The sequence below is a fragment of the Pristiophorus japonicus genome, chromosome 13, assembly GCF_044704955.1.
Source record: "Pristiophorus japonicus isolate sPriJap1 chromosome 13, sPriJap1.hap1, whole genome shotgun sequence".
In the NCBI taxonomy this organism is placed as follows: Eukaryota; Metazoa; Chordata; class Chondrichthyes; family Pristiophoridae; genus Pristiophorus; species Pristiophorus japonicus.
Window position 1 is genome coordinate 157,943,982 of NC_091989.1, and position 24,847 is coordinate 157,968,828.

The following is a 24,847-nucleotide window of genomic DNA, read 5'->3' on the forward strand; positions in this document are numbered from 1 at the left end:
AGGCGGTTAAGAAAGCAAATGGCATGTTGGCCTTCATAGCGAGGGGATTTGAGTACAGGGGCAGGGAGGTGTTGCTACAGTTGTACAGGGCTTTGGTGAGGCCACACCTGGAGTATTGTGTACAGTTTTGGTCTCCTAACTTGAGGAAGGACATTCTTGCTATTGAGGGAGTGCAGCGAAGGTTCACCAGACTGATTCCCGGGATGGCGGGACTGACATATCAAGAAAGACTGGATCAACTGGGCTTGTATTCACTGGAGTTCAGAAGAATGAGAGGGGATCTCATAGAAACGTTTAAAATTCTGACGGGTTTAGACAGGTTAGATGCAGGAAGAATGTTCCCAATGTTGGGGAAGTCCAGAACCAGGGGTCACAGTCTAAGGATAAGGGGTAAGCCATTTAGGACCGAGATGAGGAGAAACTTCTTCACCCAGAGAGTGGTGAACCTGTGGAATTCTCTACCACAGAAAGTTGTTGAGGCCAATTCACTAAATATATTCAAAAGGAGTTAGATGTAGTCCTTACTACTCGGGGGATCAAGGGGTATGGCGAGAAAGCAGGAATGGGGTACTGAAGTTGCATGTTCAGCCATGAACTCATTGAATGGCGGTGCAGGCTCGAGGGCCGAATGGCCGACTCCTGCACCTATTTTCTATGTTTCTATGATTGATGCCCTGATACCAATTACAGCAATCGAGTGTCAGTTAACAAAGGGTTTTACTTAAGTAACTAAAATAAAAATAAAAACGTCCAACCTGCATAACTATTATCATATACAAACTATTTAATGCCATGCTTGGACAATGTCAATCAGTTCTATCTATCACAACAGTACAACTCCATCAAAGTCTGGTAAAGCACTATTAGAGCTTGACACCAACAAACTCCCGATTAAACCTTTTGGCTTCAATCAGAAGACTGGGGAATGAAATTAAATTTGTAATGAAAAAAACCATAATCCCTTCTAAATTCTGATGAAGATTCTCTACCTGAAATGTTAACTGATCATCTTTCTACATAACCTGAGGACCAGCTATATCTTTCCAGCATTTTCTGTTTTTTAATTTATAAACCCGTCGAAATTTGATAGCAAACAAAATGTCATAGAACAGACAACTGTGATGGAAACAATAGTGATGCTTTCCTATTTTTCATCAAAATTCATCGTTACTATTTTATCTTTGCTTGTTAATTGCACTGCATCCATTTAAATTATAAACTCCGGCTATTACACAAGTCTTTCTAGACAGATGTACAAGTCCATGCTCACCAGTATTAAAGCCCAGCAATTATAAAAAGCAATTTGATTGTTGTATACATTTTATCCAGTGCAAGATAACAATGTCAATCTTAAAAAAAATTCCACGATGCTAATTTTGGATCTACTGTGCCCCAGGTGTACTCATCCAAATGGCACTGGCTTTCATTAATTTTGTCATATTACTCCACTGTTTGCTTTCTATTGAAATTGCAGAAAGTCCCTTGGGGTTCTAATCCAGGTGACGAATGCTTGCTTCTGTATTTCATTCCATGCTTCCTGATAAGTTGCTGCAGCATCCTTGAATTCCCAATAGGTTTTTAGTATATTATTTCTGTTAAAAGGAAGAGAAGCATAGATTTCAATAATAGGAACGATGCAAAAAGCTATTCTTATGAATAACTTAAAATAACAATGAGTAAAATACACTAAGACAAGTAATCAGATACATTAGAAGTTTCTCATGATTGAGTTGACTTTTTTAAATGACATTTTTTCTTTTTATATTTAGTTTTCATCCAGACAGTTTAGAGTTGTGCGATGCGTCTGCTTTTATGGCTGCAGAATATGGATACACTTTGCATGTCAGCAACTTGTAATTTCTTGTAGCTATAGGGTACAAATAGACCTTGTATGTTAGTTTCTCAATGTCTGTTCATTTGCTTTTTTTGGTAAATATTGTTGATTATACATGTTGGCATCTATTTTAATTTTCCTGCAGTATTATAATTAAGGATTTCTGTTTTCAGTTCAAACCCAAAAGAAATGACAAAACCTCACCAAAAGTATGGATTTTTGGTTTAGTGTTAAGAGCAATCCTAAAGGAAACAAATTTGCTAACAATAAAAACGCGTAAGCACTGCTGAAAATGGTGGGGCAGGAAGGATAGAAGCTGGAAACTTTGGTTATAATGCAGTTTGATTGTAGATATTTATTTTGTTCTAGAAGGATTTTATTTCAAATTGTCATCTGTTGGAATATGAAAGGGGAAGATTTAGAACACTCAATGGAAAAGCCCAGTAACTGACTTATTTCAAAAGAGAAACAAACAAAATTATGTGAGACACATTGAGGGATCTCTCAGGCTTTTCCTCCTGGCTTCAATCTATTTATTCTCCTGTTTTTCCCTCAAATCAATTTCTCCACCATACATTGCTCAGTGAGGATACACTGGAAACCTGCTCCACAGGTTCCAATCGGATTTCTTCTTCCTCTCACAGTGTAGTGCTAAGTGGCCCAATTGAAATTAGGAACTGGGAATTCACCTACACTGGAGCTAAAATACCATGCAACTCATTCAATCGGATTCATCTTAGATAATTTGGGAGATATACGGAAAAGTAATGTGGGAGACACAGTATAGTGCTACACTTGAATTGCTCTTTTTTGTTAAACTGCAAATAAAGACTTGCATTTACGTAGCACCTTTCACAACCTCAGGATGTCCCAAAGCGATTTACAGCCAATTAAGTATTTTTGAAGTGTAGTCATTGTTGTAAAATAGGAAACTCAGCAGCTAATTTATGTACAGCAAGCTCCCACAAACAGTAACGTGAAAATGATCAAATAATCTGTTTTATGATATTGGACAGAAGAATATCAAGAGGTACAAAAGGGGAAAATTTAATTTGTGCATTGTGTATAGCGAAACCATGTACATTTAGAAAGATTGTGTATGCAATTTCACTACACAGTGCATCGAGTAAGTCTTCCCCCAATGTCTGCAGTTTATTTAAGTGATTATGTTGTAGATTGAGATATGAAGCTGGTTCCACATGCTGAACAAGTTCATTGCTTACTGTTGCAACAGATTTGAACGTCACGTTACTTACTAAATTTCAAATATATTGTTATTACAGCAAAGTTAACAACTCGCATTCATATAGTGCTTTTAACGTGCTAAACTGCCCCATGGTGCTTCACAATAATCAGCCAAAAGTGAACAATGAGCTGAAGAAGGAATTATTAGGAGGTGATTAGAAGATGGGTGAAAGAAGCGAGTTTTAAGGAGGAATTAAAAGTAGGAAAGGGAGGTGGAGAGGCAGAGAGGTTTAGGTATGACATTCCAGTGCATAGCCCTAGGTAGCTGAAGGAATGGTCGCCAATGAAGGCAAGGAGAATGGGAGAGACACAAGAGTCCAGAGTTGGAGGAATGCAAAGTTCTAGGAGGGCTGTAGGGCTGAAAAAGGTTAGCGATATAGAGAGGAGCGAGGCCATGAAGAGATTTAAACACAAGGATGAGAATTAAATAATCTTTTTCAAAAAGTCATAAAACGCAATTTAGGTTTGAATTCATCATTGCAAGAACATTAAAAAAATGTAGATGCTCTTTTATTACTGCATACGTCAATAACGAGGGAGCATAGAAGCATTAGAGGGGAGTTGAGGAGAACTTTTTTCACCCAGAGGATGAACTTCAAATAAAGCTTTGTATATGGCATGTGTCTGTAGGGTGCAGGGGAAAATAAAAATGTCCCTATGGTATAAAGCATTTTGGATGGTTCAAATTTCTAGACACCAATTAACAAAACACTAACTTCACTATTTCTGAGTGCATCTTAGAAACTTTTCTCAACTCCTTTACACAGCCATGCTGTTGCTTCATCCATTCCATAACCCAACAAATACATAGAATCATAGAAATTTACGGCACAGAAGGAGACCATTCTGCGCGGTCGAAAAAGAGCTATCCAGTCTAATCCCACTTTCCAGCTCTTGGTTCGTAGCCTTCCAGTTTACGGCACCTTAAGTGCATATCCAAGTAGTTTTTAAATGTGATGAGGGTTTCTGCCTCTACCACCTTTTCAGGCAGTGCATTGCATTCCAGACCCTCACTACCCTCTGGGTGAAAAAAGTTCTCATCAACTCCCATCTAATGCTTCTATGCTCCCTTGTTATTGACCTCTCTGCTAAGGGAAATAGGAGCTTCCAATCCACTCTATCTAGGCCCATCATAATTTTATACACCTCAATTAAGTCTCCCCTCAGCCTCATCTGTTCCGAAGAAAACAACTCTAGCCTATCCAATCTTTCCTCATAGCTAAAATTTTACGGGGGTGGGAGAGGGGTTGAGAGCCAGAGAGGTATCAGCCCGGGCTGGGTATGTGGAGCCTGGAGGAGCAGTCCTGCTCCTCCTTAGCACTCAAAAATTAAGATGTCCCCAACTGCCAACTAATGCTGGTTAGAGCATACACAGCACACTCTCCGTCCAAAAATGCCAATCTGGGTCCTATGTACGTCAGAGGACCCTAATTAACATTTTAATCACGCCTAGCGCCTGACTTGGGCCTGCTGCTGCTGCCAGCAGTGGGCCCTTAGGAAACATTGTTGCGGCCACAACAGGGTGGTAGGTCATTACCGATTATTTTCAGGAAGCTATCACCCTGTTTCAGCCAGGCGGGAAGCTTGAAATTTCACCCCATGCTTACAACAGTTAATCTGACATGCTACTTTCTCAAAGCTAGCCACACCTGAAACCTTCCCTTCCCCCTCCTCACTTTGAGCTATGCCTCCGAAGATCCACTATATTGTTATAAAATCTCAAGTTATACTAGATTTCCCATGGAAGTACTCACTGGACATAGAATGCAGTTTCTGATGCTTAGTATGATTCCACGGGAGTCTAAATGTTACAGCAGTTTACCTACAGTTGTATTAGGGCAACATTAGTAAGGCAATATATCACATGACTGACAAAGGGAGCTGTTCCATTGGGACGGGCTCCATTTAAACTGGGCTGGAACCAATGTCCTGGCGAATCAAATAACTAGAGCAGTAGACAGGGCTTTAAACTAATGAAGGAGATAGGGTGGGAAGATTCAGGAAAGAGTCAATTTAAAAGCAGCAAGGGAAATTTCAAGGCTCTAGAGCAGAGCAGAGTTTTGGGTAACAATAAGCAGAGTGTGTCAGGAAGGTTCAGAGAGTGTAACAAAAGTAATAGGGCATCATTGATAGGGCATCACTCCTGTGGAATCATACTAAGGTGACGCCAGAGAAAAATAGAAAAAGTCAAAGGTCTATATCTGAATGCGCGAAGCATTTGCGACTAAATAGATGTATTAATAGCGCAGACAGAAATGGATAGGCTTGATCTGATTGCCATTACGGAGACATGGTTGCAAAGTGACTAAGGTTAGGAACTAAATATTCCAGGATACTTAACTTTTAGAAGAGATAGGCAGAATGGAAAAGGAGGAGGGGTAGTCCTGATAATAAAGGATGGGATAAAGACAGTAGAGAGAAAGGATCTCAGTTCGGAAAATGAAGTAGTAGAATCAGTTTGGGTGGAGCTAAGAAACAGCAAGGGGCAGAAAACATTGTTGGGAGTTGTTTATAGGCCCCCCAGTAGTTGTAATGTAGGACACAATATAAATCACAAAATTTGAGGTGCATGTAACAAGGGTAATACAGTAATCATGGGGGACTTTAATCTACATTATAGACTGGTCAAACCAAATTGCAGTAATAGTGTGGAGAATGAGTTCATGGAATGTATACAAGGTAGTTTTCTAGATCAGAATGTTGAGGAACCAACTAGGGAACAGGCTATTTTAGATCTAGTATTGTGCAATGAGAAAGGGTTAATTAATAACCTTGTAGTAAAGGGGTCTTTAGGGAAGAGTACCATATGATAGAATGTTATATTGAGTTTGAAAGTGATTTAGTTAAGTCCAAAACTAGGGTCTTAAATCTAAACAAAGCAAACTACGTAGTTATGAGGGGCGAGCTGGCTAAGGTAGATTGGGAAATTACATTAAAAGGTATGATGCTAGCATTTAAAGAATACATACATAATTTACAACAAATATACATTCCTTTAAGGTACAAAAATCCACATGAAAAGTGGTCCAACCGTGGCGAGCAAGAGAAATTAAAAATAGTATTACATCCAAAGGAAGAGGCTTATAAAGTTGCCAAAAAGAGTAGTAAGCCTGAGGATTGGAAGGATTTTAGAATTCAGCAAAGGAGGACCAAGAAATTGATAAGGAAAGAGAAAAAAGAATATGAGTGTAAATTAGCAAGATACATAAAAACAGATTAGAAACGTTTCTATAGGTATGTAAATAGGAAGAGAACAGTGACAGTAAATGTGGGCCCATTAGAGGCAGAGACAGGAGAAATTATAATGGGCAAAAAGGAAATGGCAGAGACATTAAGCAAATACTTTGTATCTGTTTTCACGGTTGAAGACACAAAAAACATTCCAGAAATAATGGGGAACCAAAGGTCTAGGGAGAATAAGGAACTTAAAGAAATCAGTCCAAGTAAAGACACAGTACTGGAGAAATTAATGGGACTAAGTGGCAACAAATCCCCAGGATGGCACGACCTGCATCCTAGGGTTTTAAAAGAGGTAGCTGCAGAGATAGTGGATGCACTAGTATTAATCTTCCAGAATTTCCTAGATTCTAGAATAGTCCCCAAAGAATGGAAGGTAGCAAACATAACTCCGCTATTTAAGAAAAGGGGGGGGAAAAAAACGAGTATAGGCCAGTTAGCCTATTGGCCTAATCAGTAGTAGCCAAAATGGTGGAATCTATTATTGGGGACATGGTAATAGGGCACTTAGAAAATCAAACTATGGTTAGGCAGAGTCAACATGGCTTTATGAAAGGAAAATCATGTTTGACAAATCTGTTGAGTTTTTTTAAGATGTAAATAGCAGGATGGATAAGAGGGAACCAGTGGATGTAGTGTATTTGGATTTTCAAAAAATATTCAATAAGGTGCCACACAAGAGGGTTATTACACAAAGTTAGGACTCATAGGATTGGGGGTAATATATTAGCATGGATTGAGGTTTGGTTAATGGACAGAAAATAGAGAGTAGGAATAAACAGGACTTTTTTGGGTTGGTAGGCTGTAACTAGCGGGGTACTGCAAGGATCAGTGCTTGGGCCTCAGCTATTTACAATTTATATTAATGACTTAGATGAAGAGACTGAGTCTTATGTATCCAAGTTCGCTGATGGTACAAAGTTAGATGGGAAAGTAAGCTGTGAGGAATATGCAAAGAGACTGCAGAGAGATATAGACAGGTTGACTGAGTGGGCAAGAACATGGCAAATGGAAGAGAGTGGGGGATGTGTGAAGTTATCCACTTTGGTAGGAAAAATAAACAAGCGGAATATTTTTTGAATGGTGAGAGACTGGGAAATGTTTGCATTCAGACCTGGGTGTCCTTGTACATGAATCACAGAAAGTTAACATGCAAGTACAGCAAGCAATTTGGAAAGCAAATGGTATGTTAGCTTTTATTACAAAAGGGATTAGAGTATAAGAGTAAAAAAATCTTACTACAATTATACAGGGCATTGGTGAGGACACACCTGGAGTACTGTGTCCAGTTCTGGTCTCCTTACAAAAGGAAAGACATAATTGCCTTAGAGGGAGTGCAACTGGTTCCTGGGATGAGGGGATTGCCCTATGAGGAGCGATTGAGTAGACTTGGCCTATAATGCCTAGAGTTTAGAAGAATGAGAGGTGATCTAATTGAAACATATAAAATTCTTAAGGGGCTTGACAGAGTTAATGCTGAGAAAATGTTTCCCCTGGCTAGGAATATAGAACACGGGGTCACAGTCTCAGAATAAGGGGTCGGCCATTTAGGGTTGAGATGAGGAGAAATTTTTTTCACTCAAAGGGTTATGAATCTTTAGAATTCTCTACCCCAGAGAGCTGTGGATGCTCAGTCGTTGAGTATATTCAAGGACAGAGGTCAATAAATTTTGGGGTATTAAGGGATATTAGGGTACGATAGCATAGTGGTTATGTTACTAGACTAGTAATCCAGAGGTCTGGACTAATAAATTGGAGACGCGAGTTCAAATCTCACCACAGCAGCTAGGGGAATTTAAATTCAGTTAATTAAATAAATCTGAAATTAAAAGCTAGTATAGTAATGGTGTCTATGAAACTACCAGATTGTCGTAAAAATCCATCTCATTCACTAATGTCCTTCAGGGAAGGAAATCTTGCGTCCTTACCCAGTCTGGCCTACATCTGACACCAAACCCACAGCAACGTGCTCCAGCAAGTCACTCAGTTGTACCAAACTGCTACAACAAAGTCAGCGTTGTAAGAGTACAAGGACTGCAGCGGTTCAAAAAGGTGGCTCACCACCATCTTCTCAAGGGCTATTAGGGATGGGCAATATATGCTGGCCTTGCCAGCGATGCCCACATCCCATGAACGAATAAATTTTTTTTTAAAGTGCGGGAAGGTGGAGTTGAGGTAGATGATCAGCCATGATCTTGTTGAATGGCAGAGCAGGCTTGAAGGGCCAAATGGCCTACACCTGCTCTTATGTAAAGTAAAAATGCACCCCTTATTCTCACTTAGATTATAAAATGTCTTTATTTGACCTTACTTCGTATGATACATTTGCAGTAATTGCTGAAGATTCGTGTACTTTTAATAATTTTATTATTCTCTCCCCAAAACGTTCCCCCCCCCCCCCCCCCAGTTATTTCAATCTATCGTTTATGCCCTCTTGCTTTTCACAATGGATTTGTAGCTCGTGTTGTTGATCTGGTGCTGCACCAGGCAGGTTTTCTTTTTGTCAAATCTCCAATGATTAGAACCATGTACAGGTGATCATTACCACAAGTGACTGGCTACAATGTCTGAGCTCAGCATCAAAGAGTCTCATAAACATGCCCCTCTGGCAAACAACATTTATTCCCAAAGAATATTAGCTCAGAATTTTTATGCAGCAGTTTTTAAACTTACCTCAAAGGCCCTCACTGGCTTTCAGACAGCTACACCCCACACAGGAACAGGTTAAAATGACATTGGGATCTCGTGTATGTCATGGGACTGTGATTTGCATTCAATGCGATGTTAAAAGGGACAATTGGCAGGAACGGAGCAGGAAATGGAGCTGTTCCAGTTCATCTTCTCCCTTACTCCTTTCCCACCGATCGGGGAGAGTTAAAATTCCATCTATAGAAGTTGTCCAATTAATGTAATCAAACCCTGGTTTTCATAAATTTATGAGGCTCCTGCCTGCTTTAGGTGGACATCTCAACCACCTTCAAAATCCTGGAGGTTCAAATCGGAAATAATTGGCATCTGAATGGGTAAGTAACCTGCTTGTTTTTAACTGCGCACCCACCCAGTTAGGGTTAAAACTGACTACAGGATGTTTTAATTCAGACCAATTTCAAACTTGTTTACTCTTATTTTAAATTATCCCTTTTTACCTACTACAGATACTAATTAAGCACCACTGTGCAAACTAAAACAGAAAGAGAATGGTGAGTTAATTATGTTCTTAGGCACTTACACAGAAAGTTTGAGCATATAAGTCACCCCCAGGTTCAATCCCCGCTCCGTGCTGAATCAGCTGGCACTCGGGATACTACAATTGGCTTTCATGCCTCTTAGATAGGGAGCTGAAAACTGCCCTGAATTCTTGCTCAAGAATGCTATCCAGCAACTCCTGCTAGAAGTTTGCCTACATGCACTTAGTTTGATGACACTCACTATCTAGGCTCATACAAGAAGAAATGGGCCCATCTGAACTGGAGGTCACTCAACACCTGTGGAACCATACTTCGGCAAGGTGTTAAGACTTTAAGAGAAACATAGAAACATAGAAAATAGGTGCAGGAGTAGGCCATTCGGCCCTTCGAGCCTGCACCACCATTCAATATGATCATGGCTGATCATTCACCTCAGTACCCGTTTCCCGCTTTCTCTCCATACCCCTTGATCCCTTTAGCCGTAAGGGCCACATCTAACTCCCTCTTGAATATATCCAATGAACTGGCATCAACGACTCTCTGCGGCAGGGAATTCCACAGGTTAACAACTCTCAGTGAAGAAGTTTCTCCTCATCTCAGTCCTAAATGGCCTACCCCTTATCCTAAGACTGTGTACCCTGGTTCTGGACTTCCCCAACACCGGGAACATTCTTCCCACATCTAACCTGTCCCGTCCCGTCAGAATCTTATACATTTCTATGAGATCCCGTCTCATCCTTCTAAACTCCAGTGTATAAAGGCCCAGTTGATCCAGTCTCTCCTCATATGTCAGTCCAGCCATCCCTGGAATCAGTCTGGTGAACCTTCGCTGCACTCCCTCAATAGGAAGAACGTCCTTCCTCAGATTAGGAGACCAAAACTGAACACAATATTCCAGGTGAGGCCTCACCAAGGCCCTGTACAATTGCAGTAAGACCTCCCTGCTCCTATACTCCAATCCCCTAGCTATGAAGGCCAACATGCCATTTGCCTTCTTCACCGCCTGCTGTACCTGCATGACCACTTTCAATGACTGATGAACCATGACACCCTGGTCTCGTTGCACCGTCCCTTTTTCTAATCTGCCGCCATTCAGATTATATTCTGCCTTTGTGTTTTTGCCACCAAAGTGGATAACCTCACAATTATCCACATTATACTGCATCTACCATGCATTTGCCCACTCTCCTAACCTGTCCAAATCACCCTGCAGCCTCTTAGCATCCTCCTCACAGTTCACACCACCACCCAGTTTAGTGTCACCTGCAAACTTGGAGATATTACCCTCAATTCCTTCATCCAAATCATTAATATATATTGTGAAGAGCTGGGGTCCCAGTACTGAGCCCTGCGGTACTCCACTAGTTACTGCCTCCCATTCCGAAAAGGACCCGTTTATCCCGACTCTCTGCTTCCTGCCTGCCAAACAATTCTCTATCCACGCCAGTACATTACCTCCAATACCATGTGCCTTGATCTTGTACACCAATCTCTTATGTGGTACCTTGTCAAAGGCCTTTTGAAAGTCCAAATACACCACATCCACTGGTTCTCCCTTATCCACTCTACTAGTTACATCCTCAAAAAATTCTAGAAGATTGGTCAAGCATGATTTTCCTTTCATAAATCCATGCTGACTTGGACCGATCCCGTCACCGCTTTCCAAATGTGCTGCTGTTTCATCCTTAATAATAGATTCCAACATTTTCCCCACTACTGATGTCAGGCTAACTGGTCTATAATTACACGTTTTCTCTCTCCCTTCTTTTTTAAAAAGTGGTGTTACGTTCGGAACTGATCCAGAGTCGATAAGACTGTTGGAAAATGATTACCAATGCATCCACTATTTCTAGGGCCACCTCCTTAAGTACTCTCGGATGCACACAATCAGGCCCTGGGGATTTATCGGCCTTCAATCCGATCAATTTCCCCAACACAATTTCCCGCCTAATAAGGATATCCTTCAGTTCCTCCTTCTCACTAGACCCTCGGTCCCCTAGTAGAGGGAAGGTGAGTGGCGTAACAAAGTCAGGACTAAAAGCAACGGAGAGAAAACCTTTTCTGTGTCTATATAGTGAATACAATTCCATCGAAAAGGGGGTTAGGTCAAAATTAACTCATCAGACAAAGCCATGGGAAACTTTAGGGCGTCAATGGGCTCTGAACCAATGAGACCACAGAATAAGCCAGAGTAAAACTTTTACTGGAGCTAGGAAGACCAGCAGCAGTAAGGAAGATCCAACCCAAAAAAAAAAGGACGCGACTGCTACCAAAGAACCGGAAGTGTTCTGCGCATGTGCTCTTCCAGTTCGTCAGGGGAGCAGGTTCGTTAAAACATTTTTTTTTTTTAAAAGCCAGGAAGGGAGCACGCTGGTGGGAAAAAACCAGGACCAGCTTTTCTCTGATTTCCTCCACCAAGATGACAACATACCTCAGCTGGTTCTGCTTTAAAGTTAGTCCATTATGGAATTTCATTGTGTATTTTTTGTTCTGAGTCCAAGTTATAGACCACTGAGTTCTAAAAGGAGGCTAAGTGAGTTAAACATATAAAACAAGAAGATGAGTATGGGGTATTTGATTCTAAGTTGTACTGATCACCGTTACAACTCGGTGGCTTTGCTAAATCCACCCACAGATTTGAAGGGGAGTGGATCTCAGCATAAATGTGAATATATTAGTTCTCTTGCCACCAATTTCTCTACAACAACAACTTGTATTTATATAGCGCCTTTAACATAGTGCAACGTTCCAGGATGCTTCACAGGAATATTATGAGATAAAAAAAGGATGATGAAATATCTGCCATAGTGAGAGTTGTCCATTTACCAGACTAGTCTAAGAACCCTTGAAACATGCTATTAAATAGTCATGAGTGAGCTGAAAGCTCATGTCGTAGGCAAAGTGTATTCCAGGGGCTCAAACCCACAATCATCTGTTTGGTATAAAGATCTACTACAGACTGTGGGTTCAATTTTCTCCAATGTCGATTTTTGGAGTATTGCCAGAGTTACGCCCGTTTCCTTTGGCCCCGACTACTCCAAAAAAAGTAAGTAGCAAGTTTCCCCGTTCTATTTTTTGAAATTAGCGCCGTGCAGGCTGTCCTTTAGCTTCGGGGGGTGGAGCCCAATGTCTGTGTCGAAAAAACGAATCCCCCTTCTGCGCATGCGCGGAAAAAAACCAGGATGTTTTTGACATGATTGCTATGCATGCCCAGTACAGCTCCCGGTCTTCATTTGGTCAGTTTTAAAGAGTCAGTTCTATATGAGAACTTTAATTCTCATTGGAAAAATCGGAGCTGCAATACAAGATGCAACACTGCTCAAGGATCAAGAATTTCTTACAGGATGAAGTGGAGGCACTAGTTACTGTAATTGAGGCCAGATGGCATGAGCTGGACACCAACAGAGGTCACATAAAAGTTTCACCAAAAGAAAAGAAACGCTAGAACCAACTTTCAGAATATTACTCTGCAATGGTGACCACCCCGAGGTCTGGAGACCAGTGCAAAAAGTGGCAGGACCTTGGTCAAGTAGTTAGTGTAAGTAATATTTTCATTTATTCAATAGAATTGCAATTGTAAATGTGACCATCGGTATGTGTCCCACCCAGCAGAAGACGCCCTCTCTAAAAAGTTATGTTTTCATCTTTGCAGAGGAAGATGGCACACAACAAAAGGGAAAGAATTCGAACAGAAGGAGGCCCGGCAAATCTGCACCCACTGATATCCTTGGAAGAGAGGGTCGCTGCTTTGATGGGTCCTGCCTGGAGAAAAGTAACCACCACTGCACAAGCTGGGCCCACACTCGAGGGAGAGGGTAAGTCCTGCAAATTCCACAGTCTGGCTTTACTAAATGTTAAGTACTGCACGGGCTAGCCATGCTTCAGTTCATGGGGATGTCTCTGTCAGCTACAATGTGCTATCATTCATCGTGGTCCTTCAAATCAGCCTGCTGCCTGCGCTGTGTGAGCCTACTCATGCCACCCTGCCCCCTCCTCTGCTGCTAACCTTTTGTCTGTTCTGTTATATTTTGCAGAACTTGAGGCCAACCCCTGAAGCCGATGCGGAAGATGATTCAGATGCGGATGAGCCTGAAGAGGAGAACATCTTCCATTCCCACCTTCCAGACCAAGAGCATGGGGGTGAGGGGGAGCTGGAGGTGATGGATGAAGTCCCCACTGTTGTACTCACTTTGGAGGAGGTGCAGGTGCCGCCCATTGAGGTGCCAGCCCCTTCTCCGAGTGGTCCGAGTGTTGCTGGGACATTCCATGGTTTCCCACTGTCCGTGGCTGGGGATTCCAGTGGGGTGCAGCGCATCCAAGCCTGCGGGTCCCAGTGGGATGTAGCGAGGCACACCCAGGACCCCACCGTCCGAGGTTGCTGGTCCCAGTTGAATGTAGCGGGTACACCCAGGACCCCACCGTCCGAGGTTGCGGGTCCCAGTGGGATGTAGCGAGGCACACCCAGGGCCCCACCGTCCGAGGCTGCGGGTCCCAGTGGGATGTAGCGGGCACACCCAGGGCCCCACCGTCCCAGGTTGCTGGTCCCAGTGGAATGTAGCGAGGCACACCCAGGGCCCCACCGTCCGAGGCTGCGGGTCCCAGTGGGATGTAGCGGGCACACCCAGGGCCCCAGCGTCTGAGGCTGCGGGTCCCAGTGGGATGCAGCAAGGCACACCCAGGGCCCCACCGTCCGAGGCTGCGGGTCCTAGTGGGATGTAGCGAGGCACACCCAGGGTGAGGAGGGGAAGGAGAGCTCGACAGAACTCTCCTGAGTTGCAGGATCTAGCAGATGTGGTTCAGATGATGGCATTGAGTGCAGAGAGCATTGACCTTATGCGATCACTCCTGGACACCATCAGTGGGGTGGGTGATGAGGTATCGGGACTGTCGGGAGAAGTAACAACACTCCACGAGAAATGGGAACACTGTCCAGGAACATGAAGGAGGGAAATGTCTTAGGCAGCGGATACAATGTCAGTACATGAGGGAAGGAATGTTAGAGGTAGCTGATGCGCTGTTGCTCAACATGAGGGAGGGCACGTCGCAGGTAGCTGAGACATTGTTGGCGAACATGAGGGAGGGAATGTTCGAAGTAGTTGAGACACTATCAAGGCACATGAGGTGGGAATGTCGGAGTTAGTTGCTGCAATAAAGGAACACGTCCAGATCCCACACCCATTGACAGAATCAACTGCCACTCCCACTCCAATCCTCAGACCAGCCTCTGAAGAGGCCCTCCCAGAGCCGGGTTTTCCACCTTATTGCCTGCCCCCCAACCCCACCCCCCCATCAAGAAGTGCGCATTACTCGAGATGTTCGAAAGAATAAGCTTGGTACCAACCCGAGAAACGCTACGCCACCGCCTGCGGGCAGGGGTGGAGTCAACAAGACCAAGCGGAGTGGGCGGTTTTAGAATAAAGTGGAGGAGAGATGGATACAGCTTTTCTTTGCTGCTGTTGTTGTTGTTATTATTGTTGTTGTTGTAACTGTTTTCAAATTAATTTTTTTTTGTAAGTTATGTAAACTTCCAAGTTTAAAAGTTTGTAAGTAATCTTAAAGTTTGTAAGTGACCTTAACTGAAAACTTTAAAGTTTGATACAAGAGTATTTTTATTAAAGTTAAGTGCAAACAAGTGTTGGTTAAGCTTTTGAATATTTTAAATTATAACTGAATCATTTCCATTATTTGTTCCATTAACACAACACAACATTACGGAACAGGTCCAAACAGTAAACATGGTCCATTTGGAATAGTCACCGCTGAGCCTTCAGGCAGCAAAGTGTTCACGGATGAGCTGCTGATACAAGGCTTGAGCAATCGTTAAAGGGGCACGACGGCCTGCCCTCCTCTGCCGCCTTGCTCTGGATTCAGGTAGTTGCATGGCTTCCTCGTCCTCCTCCTCGACATCTGCATCTTCCTCATCATCATCAGCCACTCTCACCTCAGGTGGGTCTTCTACTACCAGCTGCTGCTGCCTCATGATGGCTCAGTTATGCAGCATGCAGCACACAACAGTGAACTGACCAACAATCTCAGGGGAGTATTGCAAGTAGCCTCCAGAATGGTCCAGGCATTGGAAAAGCTGTTTCAAGATGCCAATGGTCCTCTCTATTATGCTGCACTTCGCAATGTGCGACATGTATTCCCGCTCAGCTTCCGTCCGGGTTACGCGTAGGGGCGTCATGAGCCAGGTGGTGAGGCCGTACCCTTTGTCTCCCAGTAGCCAGTTCTGCCCTTCTGGCTGCTGCTGAAACATGGCAGATATAGCGCTCTCGCGTAGAACGCATCATAGGTGCTCCCAGGGTATCTGGCATCAATTGACATGATGTGATGCATTTTCTGTTCCTGTACATCTTGGATTCCTACAAAGGTGCATGCAAGGCGATGTGGGTACAATCAATTCAGCCCTGTACCTCTGGGAAGCCCGCAATCCTGGAGATGCCCACAGCCCTTTCATGCATTGTCTGGGCAGTCATGCTGAATTTTATGTAGTCATTCCTCCGGGCATATAGTGCAGCAGTCACCTGCCGAATGCGGATATGTGTTGCATGTTGAGAAATGGCGCACACAACCCCAGTTGTGGCCTGGAGTGATCCAGATGCATAGAATGAGAAAGTGCAGCTGTAACCTTCACTTCAACTGACAAAGCAGTCCTCCTGACGCTTCTAGGGTACAGGTCTGTTTTTACTAATTCACAGATCTTGGTTACAACTTCTTTGCGGAAACGCAGCCTTCTCGCGCAGTCTGCATCACTCAGGTGCAGGTACAGCCTGTTTCGATATACCCGACATGGGTAAAGCCTCCTGCCCATCATCCCACGTGCTCGAAGGTTCCTCATGCGATGACGTTGAATCAATTGTCTCCTCCGCAGCACCATCATGCAGAAGGCTTGCACGAGGTATGGCATTGTCAGTATTGCCCCCATGAATAAATTGTACCTTTGCAAGAAGCTCAAAACAGCAGGCAGGACAAGCTTCTTTGTTGTCTCTCTCCCCAAGATCGACGCCCTAGAATGGACCACATCCAGGTGTGAGCATGCGTAATAGGCTTGCTTTGATTGGGACACACCGCCCCGCTGGCCTTCATTTGATGCTGCTTGCTGCATAGTGTAAGGCTTCTCATGCCTTCAAGTTCAGCTTCCCCCAGACCCCCCGGGCTTCATTTCATGCTGCTTACTGCACAGTGTAAGGCTTCTTAAGCCTTCAGTTTGGCTTCCACACCATCCCCGCCCCCACCGCTCCGGGCTTCATTTCATGCTGCTTGCTGAATAGTGTAAGGCTTTTCATGCCTTCAGTTCAGCTTCCACCCCGCAGGGCTTCCTTTGAAGCCGAGACCCGAGCCCCTGTGTCCGGGCAAGGGACCGATTCTGCCGGTCGATGCTCCGACCCTCGACCTCGGTTTGGAGACATCCGGTGGTGGCGTGGTACTTTAAAAAAAAAAAATCCAAAATTAAAGAATTGCATGAAACTTCCATTTTCTGCGTTTTCAGTTGGAAAAATATAAGCTTCATGATGCACATGTGTGTGTTCTTGACTCCCTCCAAAATGTTGCCTAAAAACAACGGCGTCTTTCTGCGCCGATTTTTTAATGTGCGCTGGTTTTTCTTAAGTGCCCAGAATGTTTTTTGGGAGTGGTCACATACGCCGTCCTACGAAAAATGTAAGTTGGTCAAACTTGCAATAAATGTGAAAAACTGGCGCAGACATCACGTTACGCCCCCTATGATGCAAAAAAAACTAACCTAAAAAAAATCATAACTCACTGAGTTACGCTGGCGCATAATCTTTGGGGAAACTTGGATTCTTTAATTTAGGCCAAAAAAAGCGCGTGCGCCAAAAAACAGCGCAAATCACTGGGGAAAATTGAGCCCTATAATCTGTGCAAAGTTTCTAATTGCACTCTGAAGTAAGTTCCTCATATGGTAAAAATAAAGCGCGTATACATAAGATGTTAAAAAAAATTCCCAATCTGCATTATTGGACTCAATAAGGCATCGATTGTCAGGACAACCAACAAACTGGTTGTAACCTGTGACCAAACAACTCATCTTTTCAAAGTGAAACTGCTGCAAAGCATTTACCTTTCATGAAGGCTGGTCTTTAAGTGCCAGAAAGATTTATTTTCATCTTGTTTAAACACACCACCATGTTATGACCAATAAAATTGTGTGTTGCAATATCACATGATATACATTACCTCAAACCTTCAAAATGTTTTCCTAAATTTAAAAAACGCTCAGTAAAACCTTTTTACTTGAAAGTAGGTGATAGTAGCAGCCCTGACTGCTATAGAAGCTACATGTTTAGAAATGCTGAAGATGTTAATGAACAGAATTCAATTTATCATAATTATACCGTAAACAAAACTTGAAGGCTCATTAACAGTATCTTTATCTGTGTAAGGTTGAAGATCCAATTAATGAGTTCTCCAAAAACCTGCTACAAAGAAAATCTAAGCAGAATTAATCTGTCCACCATTTTTGTAAAAATAAACATGCATTATCTCTGTTAGTTTTCATTTTTGGCAGATCATTTTTATTAAACTTCAGAAACCAAAAATGTTTCTTCAGTAACAATACTGTTTATGATGAATGACATGTATAATCTGCAAGAAATTTCTTAGTAAACTAAAAAGGAGTTCTTAGGTGACGGATGAGTCTAATGTGGGACCTACAGTCTGTCACAGGTGGGGCAGATGGTGGTTGAAGGAATGGGTGGGTGGGGTGCTTGGGTTGCCGCGCGCACCTTCTGCTGTCAACGCTTGGCTTCAGCTTGCTCCCAGCGAAAAGACTTGAGGCATTCGGTGTCTTCCCGAATGTTTTTCCTCCACTTTGAGCGGTCTTGTGCCAGGAATTCCCAGGTGTCGGTGGGGATGTTGCACTTTTTCCAAGGAAGCTTTGAGGGTGTCCTTGAAGCGTTTCCTCTGCCCACCTGGGGCTCGCTTGCCGTGTCGAAGCTCCGAGTAGAGCGCTTGTTTTAGGAGTCTCGTATTGGGCTTGCGGACAATGTGGCCCGTCCAACAGACCTGATCGAGCGTGGTCAGTGCTTCGATGCTGGGGATGTTGGCCTGAGCAAGAACATGACGTTGGTGCGCCTATCCTGCCAATGGATTTGCAGGATCTTGCGGAGGAACGTCGGTGGTACTTCTCGTGTTTTGAGGTGCCTGCTGTACATAGTCCATATCTCTGAACCATATAGGAGGGCAGGTATCACTACTGCTCTGTAGACCATGAACTTGGTATTGGGTTTGAGGTCCTGGTCTTCAAACACTCTCTTCCTCAGGCGACCGAAAGCTGCACTGGCACACTGAAGGCAGTGTTGGATCTTGTCGTCGATGTCTGCCCTTGTTGACAGTAGGCTCCTGAGTATGGAAAATGGTCCACATTGTCCAAGGCCTCATCGTGGATTTTGATCATCGGAGGAACAGTGGCTGGGGCAGGTTGGTAGAGGACCTTTGCCTTACGGATATTTAGTGTAAGGCCCATGCTCTCGTACGCTTCGGTGAAGGTGTTGACGATGGCTTGGAGTCCGGCCTCCGAGTGTGCACAGACGCAAACATCGTCTGTGTACTGTAATTCGATGAGAGAGGATGGAACGACCTTGGATCTGGTCTGGATGCGGCAGAGGTTGAACAGATTTCTGTTTGTTCTGTAGATTAGTTCCACTCTACTGGGGAGCTTACTGAGGGTGTGATGGAGCATTGCAGCAAGGAAGAACGAGAAGAGCGTTGGTGTGATGACACAGACTTGCTTGACCCCAGTCCGAACGTGAATTGGGTTTGTGGTGGATCCGTTGGTCAGGATCACGGTTTGCATGTCACCGTGAAGCAGGCGAAGGATGGTGAGAAACTTTTGAGGGCAGCCGAATTTGAGGACGACGCTCCATAATCCCTCACGGTTGACAGTGTCGAAGGCCTTTGTGAGGTCAAAGAAGGCCATGTACAACGGTTGGTGCTGTTCCCTGCATTTGTCTTGAATTTGACGCACGTTGAAGAACATGTCCATTGTGCCCCTTCGTGGGCAGAATCCGCATTGCAACGCTGGGAGGAGCTCTTCAGCCACAGGGAGAAGACGGTTGAGGAGGATTCTTACGATGACTTTCCCCGTGGCAGACAGCAGGGAAACTCCTTTGTAATTACCGCGATCGGACTTGTCACCTTTCTTGAAGATGGTCACGATTACGGCGTCTCAGATCCCCTGGCATGATCTCCTCCTTCCAGATAAGAGAAATGAGATCATGTATTTGTGCCAGTAGTGCATCTCCGCCATATTTTAGTGCTTCGGCGGGGATTCCATCTGCTCCTGAGGCCTTGTTGTTCTTCAGTTGTCGGATGGTCTTTTCTACCTCATACTGGACTGGGGTTGGGCTGAGATGGTGGTGGGTAGCATGCTGCGGGATGGAGTCAAGGACATTCACGTCGAAGACACAGTTTCGGTTAAGGAGATTTTCGAAGTGCTCTTTCCAATGGGCGCTGACTGTCTCTCTGTCTTTGATGAGTACCTCTCCATTCTTGGCCAGCAGTGGGGTAGGACCTTGGGTGCTTGGGCTGTTGGTGGTCTTGACTGCGCTAAAGAATCCTCGCATGTTGTGGCTGTCGGCTAGCTGTTGGATCTCCTGTACTTTCTCCACCGACCATCTGTTCTTTAGGTTGCGGGTTTTGTGTTGGATCTCGGCCTTCAGACATCTGTAGAGCTGCTTTCTTGCTCTCGAGTTGCGTTGCTGTTTCTAGTTCAAGAATGCCTTGCGCTTGCGGCTTATTAGCTCCTGGATCTCCTGGGCGTTCTCGTCGAACCAGTCTTGGCATTTCTTGGTCGAGTGACTGAGCGTCTTTTCACTTGCTAATTATGGAGGCCTCGAGAGTAAACCAGGCACTGAGGACACTCTTCGTCTCTGGGGGGGGGGGGGGGGGGGAGGGTGGCGGCGGGAGGTGGGGGGAGGGGAGGGTGGAGAGTCAGGTTTGCAGTGAGGTGCTGGCTGAATAGGGCTTTCTTAGCTGGATCTTTGAGTGCTCCATCGTTGATTTTCCTGCGGCATTGTTTCTGTTGTTGTCGCTGTTTTGGGGCTATGTTGATGATGACGACAGAGAGGATTAGGCGGTGGTCCGTCCAGCAGTCGTCAGCTCCTGTACATGACGCGGGTGATGCTCATATCCTTGCGGTCCCTTGCTTCGATGATGACGTAGTCCAGCAGATGCCAGTGCTTGGAGCGAGGGTGTTGCCATGAAGCCTTATACTTATCTTTCTGACGGAACAAGGTGTTGGTTATGACAAGGCCATGTTCTAAGCATTTCATCAGGAGGGGGGTACTTTTGGAGTTGGTTTTCCCTACCCCCTCTCTGCCGATCACACCTCCCCAAAGATCAGTGTCCTTTGCAACTCTGGCATTAAAGTCGCCAAGGAGGATCAGCTTGTCGCCCTTTGGGACTCGGGACAGGGATTGTTCAAGGCTGGAATGGAATTCCTCTTTGGTCTCATCCGTAGCTTCCAGCGTTGGGGTGTACGTGCTGAAGACCGTAGAGCACTGGTTCTGGGCTAGGGCGAGCCGAAGAGTCATGAGGCGTTTGTTTATTCTGCAAGGGGAGTCTCTGAGACGGCCCACAAGCTCACTTTTTATGGCGAAGCCTACCCCACGGAGGCAGTGTTCTTCTTCTGGTTTACTTTTCCATAAGAAGATGTAACCACCACCTTGTTCTTTGGGCTGGTCTTCCCCTGCCCACCGGGTCTCACTTAGAGCGGCGATGTCTACGTTGAAACGTCTCGGTTCCCGGGCAATGATAGCAGTGCGGCATTCCGGACTGTCGCTGTTAGGGTTGTCCATGAGGGTCCTGACATTCCAGGTCCCAAACTTCATTTTGAAGGGTGGAAGATGCCTGTGCGTGAATTCTTTTAACCTGGGGTGGCCATTGCATGTTAGCTACCACACGGGCTTGTCAGAGCAACGTCTTGGTCCAGTGGCAAGGGGATCCAAGACGATTAGAGACCAGGCTCCGCTGCATGGGTCTAGTACATACACACGCATACTCCTACTGTCCTCCTTTCTCCTTCCCGCAGGTCCTGGTGATGGATATAAAATTTGAAACTTGGCTCTGGTTGAATTGACACCAAAGTTGCATAGCATCTGGCTCAGCCTAAGCCAGCAGCCAGGGAGGGGAGTCAGGACAAAAGGTATGGAGATTTTGACGAGAGTCAAATCATATAACTTTGGTTTTCCAAATGCTCAGTTTGAGGAAGTTCAGTCTTTGAGACAAAAAATCTATCTTTGGACATGAGGGGGACAAAATTGCCCCTTTCTATAAGGGTGTGAGCGCCTCAAAGAGGCGGCCACGGATCGGTAAGGCGCGGAGGGGCCACCATTTTGTATACTGCCCTCCTTTAGTTTTGGAGCGGTGTACGGGACCACCCCGCCCATTTTCCCACCACGTCATGCACGCGCTGACCCCTTACCGACCATCGGTGACCCCCCTTTCGGAAATTGCCCCTTGCGGAATTACTTCGCGGGAATGGCACTGTCGCTGGTCAGTATCCCCGATAGCTTTTTCTGTCGGATCTGGCCAACAATTATGCCCGCTGGTTGGGCCAGGTTGCCAACAGGCAGCCTGGCACCCCCTTCTTGGGTGCTAGGCCGCTGGCCGGGCCAAAACCCTCTATGGTGGCCCAGTGTTTGTCACTAAAGTGGCTGCAGAGTTCGCAGCGGCCTTCACCTTGAACTGAAAGGGAGGGATGTTGTGATGTGTTAATGTGAAGCGGCACATCCAAGCTGATGACTTGGAGCGTCGGCCGCTCCGCCCGCCCCCCAATTCCGTCCTGCTCGTGGCGGCCACTCTGACCCGATCGCACTTCCGCCCCTCTCCCGACACTAACCCTGCTCTGACCGGAAACAGAAACCAAAGAGCTGTAAATCGGCAGAATGTCTGCCCCATGCATAGGGGCGGACGGAGCACCTATAAAACGGACGGTGCGCCCCATTTTGGGCGAAGGACATTTTCGGCCCTGAGGCTGGAAGGAGTGTTGAGGATGGTTGGTTGCTGCAAAGGGGAGTCTCGTCTTTACCCTTTCAGGTGATCATAGAAAGGGAACAGGATTTGGTAATGTATACTTCAACATGGTCAAGCCAGATCTGCCAGTGAGTGACCAGGCAAGTCATGATCCAAGCTATGAGTAAGATGCTAGTTGCCTGTAAGTTTGAGTGCCAAGGGTGACTAGTCAGTTATTAGCTAGGTTACTTTCTGAAGGAGATCGAAAACTGCAGTAATCCACTTTTGGGGAGGGGTGGAAAGAGAATGACTTTGTCTCTTGTCCCACCATGAACAAATTTCTCAAGAACTCAATGACAAAAAAGCTTTAACATTAAACATAAAGAAGTCAATGACTGTGGCTTATCTGAGCCATGTTTGGTGCCAACTAAGTTTGGCTACATAACAATGACTACACTCCACAACAGTTCACTCTGAGATGTCCTGAGAACATGATAAGATAAGTAAATGCAAGTTCTTTCTTTCTAGGTCACAATATCAAAAACTAATTCATGTATATGTAACAAACAAAAAGTTAATATCTATCTTTTCTTCAGGCTTTATTAATATCCTTTAAAAAATAAATCTTGGCACCAAATAGGACATAACTACTTTAGGCCATATGGAAACTGAATAAAAGTATTTTTTTACATCTTAATATAACCCTTTTGAAAAATAAACAGATGCTGGTAATACAAAAACAACCACATATTTATTGCTGTTTTGGGTCCAGTTATCAAAAACATGCAATGCAAATGGAATTGGCACAACTTATGTTTGGGTTTGAAGAACGTTGGGATCACATTTTGTTCTATTGTCACAAACACAAAATCAGAGATTAGTTTGTGGACTGTTAAAGGATGGAGACAATGCCAAACATAAATTATTCACTGTGGCTGAAATAAATAAACTGCATGAGGCTCTCTGCCAGACAGCAGACTAACCAAAAAAAAGTATCTTCCACGTCAGCAAACTGCTTTTGAACAATTCAAGGGTCAGGAACAGAAATAGGTAATTTAATCCATTTTTGTTAACCATGGCAGCTCTGCCTTTTTTAATCACACTTAGCTGTTTTTCTCCACATCCCTCAATACCTTTACTTCCCAAGTAAGTATCTATCTCCATTTTAAATTGATTTTGTATCTATGACATTCTGGGCAATTCTACATTCGCACAACCTTTTTGTGGGAAGCTTTTCCTGGATTTGCTTTTAACCAGGTTTAGCTCAAATTCTAAGGCTGGGATTTAGCTCACCTCAGTGGGCAATGTCAGTGGCGGGTCCTGACCCCGCTGCTAGCTCCATCCTGCTTTCCAAAATAACTTTCCTTTGATAGGGCTTGTTAAACTCGCCCAGCACGTTTGCTGGTCCAATTACAGGAAGTGGGTCTGGTGATATAATTTGACATTTGTGCTGTCAGTGTTCTACAGCATTGAAGTGCTGCAAACACTGACAATCACTGCACAGAGGTGCAGGCCTGCACCCAGGCTCTCCCATGACTCCCTCCATTTGCTTATGGAAGGAATCAGATTACACAGGGAGGTTCTCTTCCCTTCCGATTCGTGGAAGACACCTCCCCATGGGTACCAACACAGCCTGGTTGCACATTGCACAGGAGGGCACAAGCAGGGATGTTGCCAGGAGGACCAGGGTACAGTGGAAAAAACCTTTCAATGCTTTCATTAGATCATGAACCATTAGTGCAAAGCCACACTCGACTTCATCCTGCTGTGCCACTCATCACATCCCCATCACTCTGTCTTCCCTACCCTACCCATCCTTACTCACACCAACTTATCTTACACCTCCACCCATCCCTCTCTCTCTCTCTCTCTCTCTCTCTACATTAGCACATCCCCATCTCACTAGCCATCACTCACACTTATCCTAGTGCAATCATACCAACTAACAACACACAAGGGTAGCCACTTGGGTATTTTATCCAATATTCATGTAAAGTTTCTGTTAATGTGTGTCAAACATTGAAATCTTTATTTTTCAATATTTTGTGGCCTTGAACAGATTGGTGTGCATCTTTGGAAGTGGCTTAGTGAGTTGTAGTGAATGGTGAGACGCAACGGTACCCCCGCAATGGTGGCTAGTGTGAAAGGAACGACTTGGACATTGTAGGGATGCTTTATGGTGTAGAGTGCTGCCAACCTGGCACATCATGTGGCAGCCAGGGTGTACAGCGTCAAGTGAAGTAAATCTGGCCATGGTGAGGCCATCCCCAACAGAAATGAATTCGGGTGCTGATGCCCTCTGTCCTTTGCAACATCAAGACAAACTTTAAGGCACTTTGTCTAAATGCACGTAGCATTTGTAACAAAATAG

The 24,847-nt window shown here is 44.6% G+C and overlaps 1 protein-coding gene across 2 annotated transcripts in view; it reads right to left on the reverse strand.

Moving 5' to 3' along the window:
- Positions 1-415: 415 nt before the first annotated feature.
- Positions 416-24,847, reverse strand: part of adat1 (adenosine deaminase tRNA specific 1) — a 79,785-nt gene continuing 55,353 nt past the window's right edge. For both annotated transcript variants that reach the window (XM_070898199.1, XM_070898201.1), the window contains exon 10: positions 416-1,592. In XM_070898199.1, coding sequence (XP_070754300.1) covers positions 1,460-1,592 — 133 coding nt within the window. In that variant the 3' untranslated portion in view covers positions 416-1,459. The remainder of the gene's footprint in view (positions 1,593-24,847) is intronic.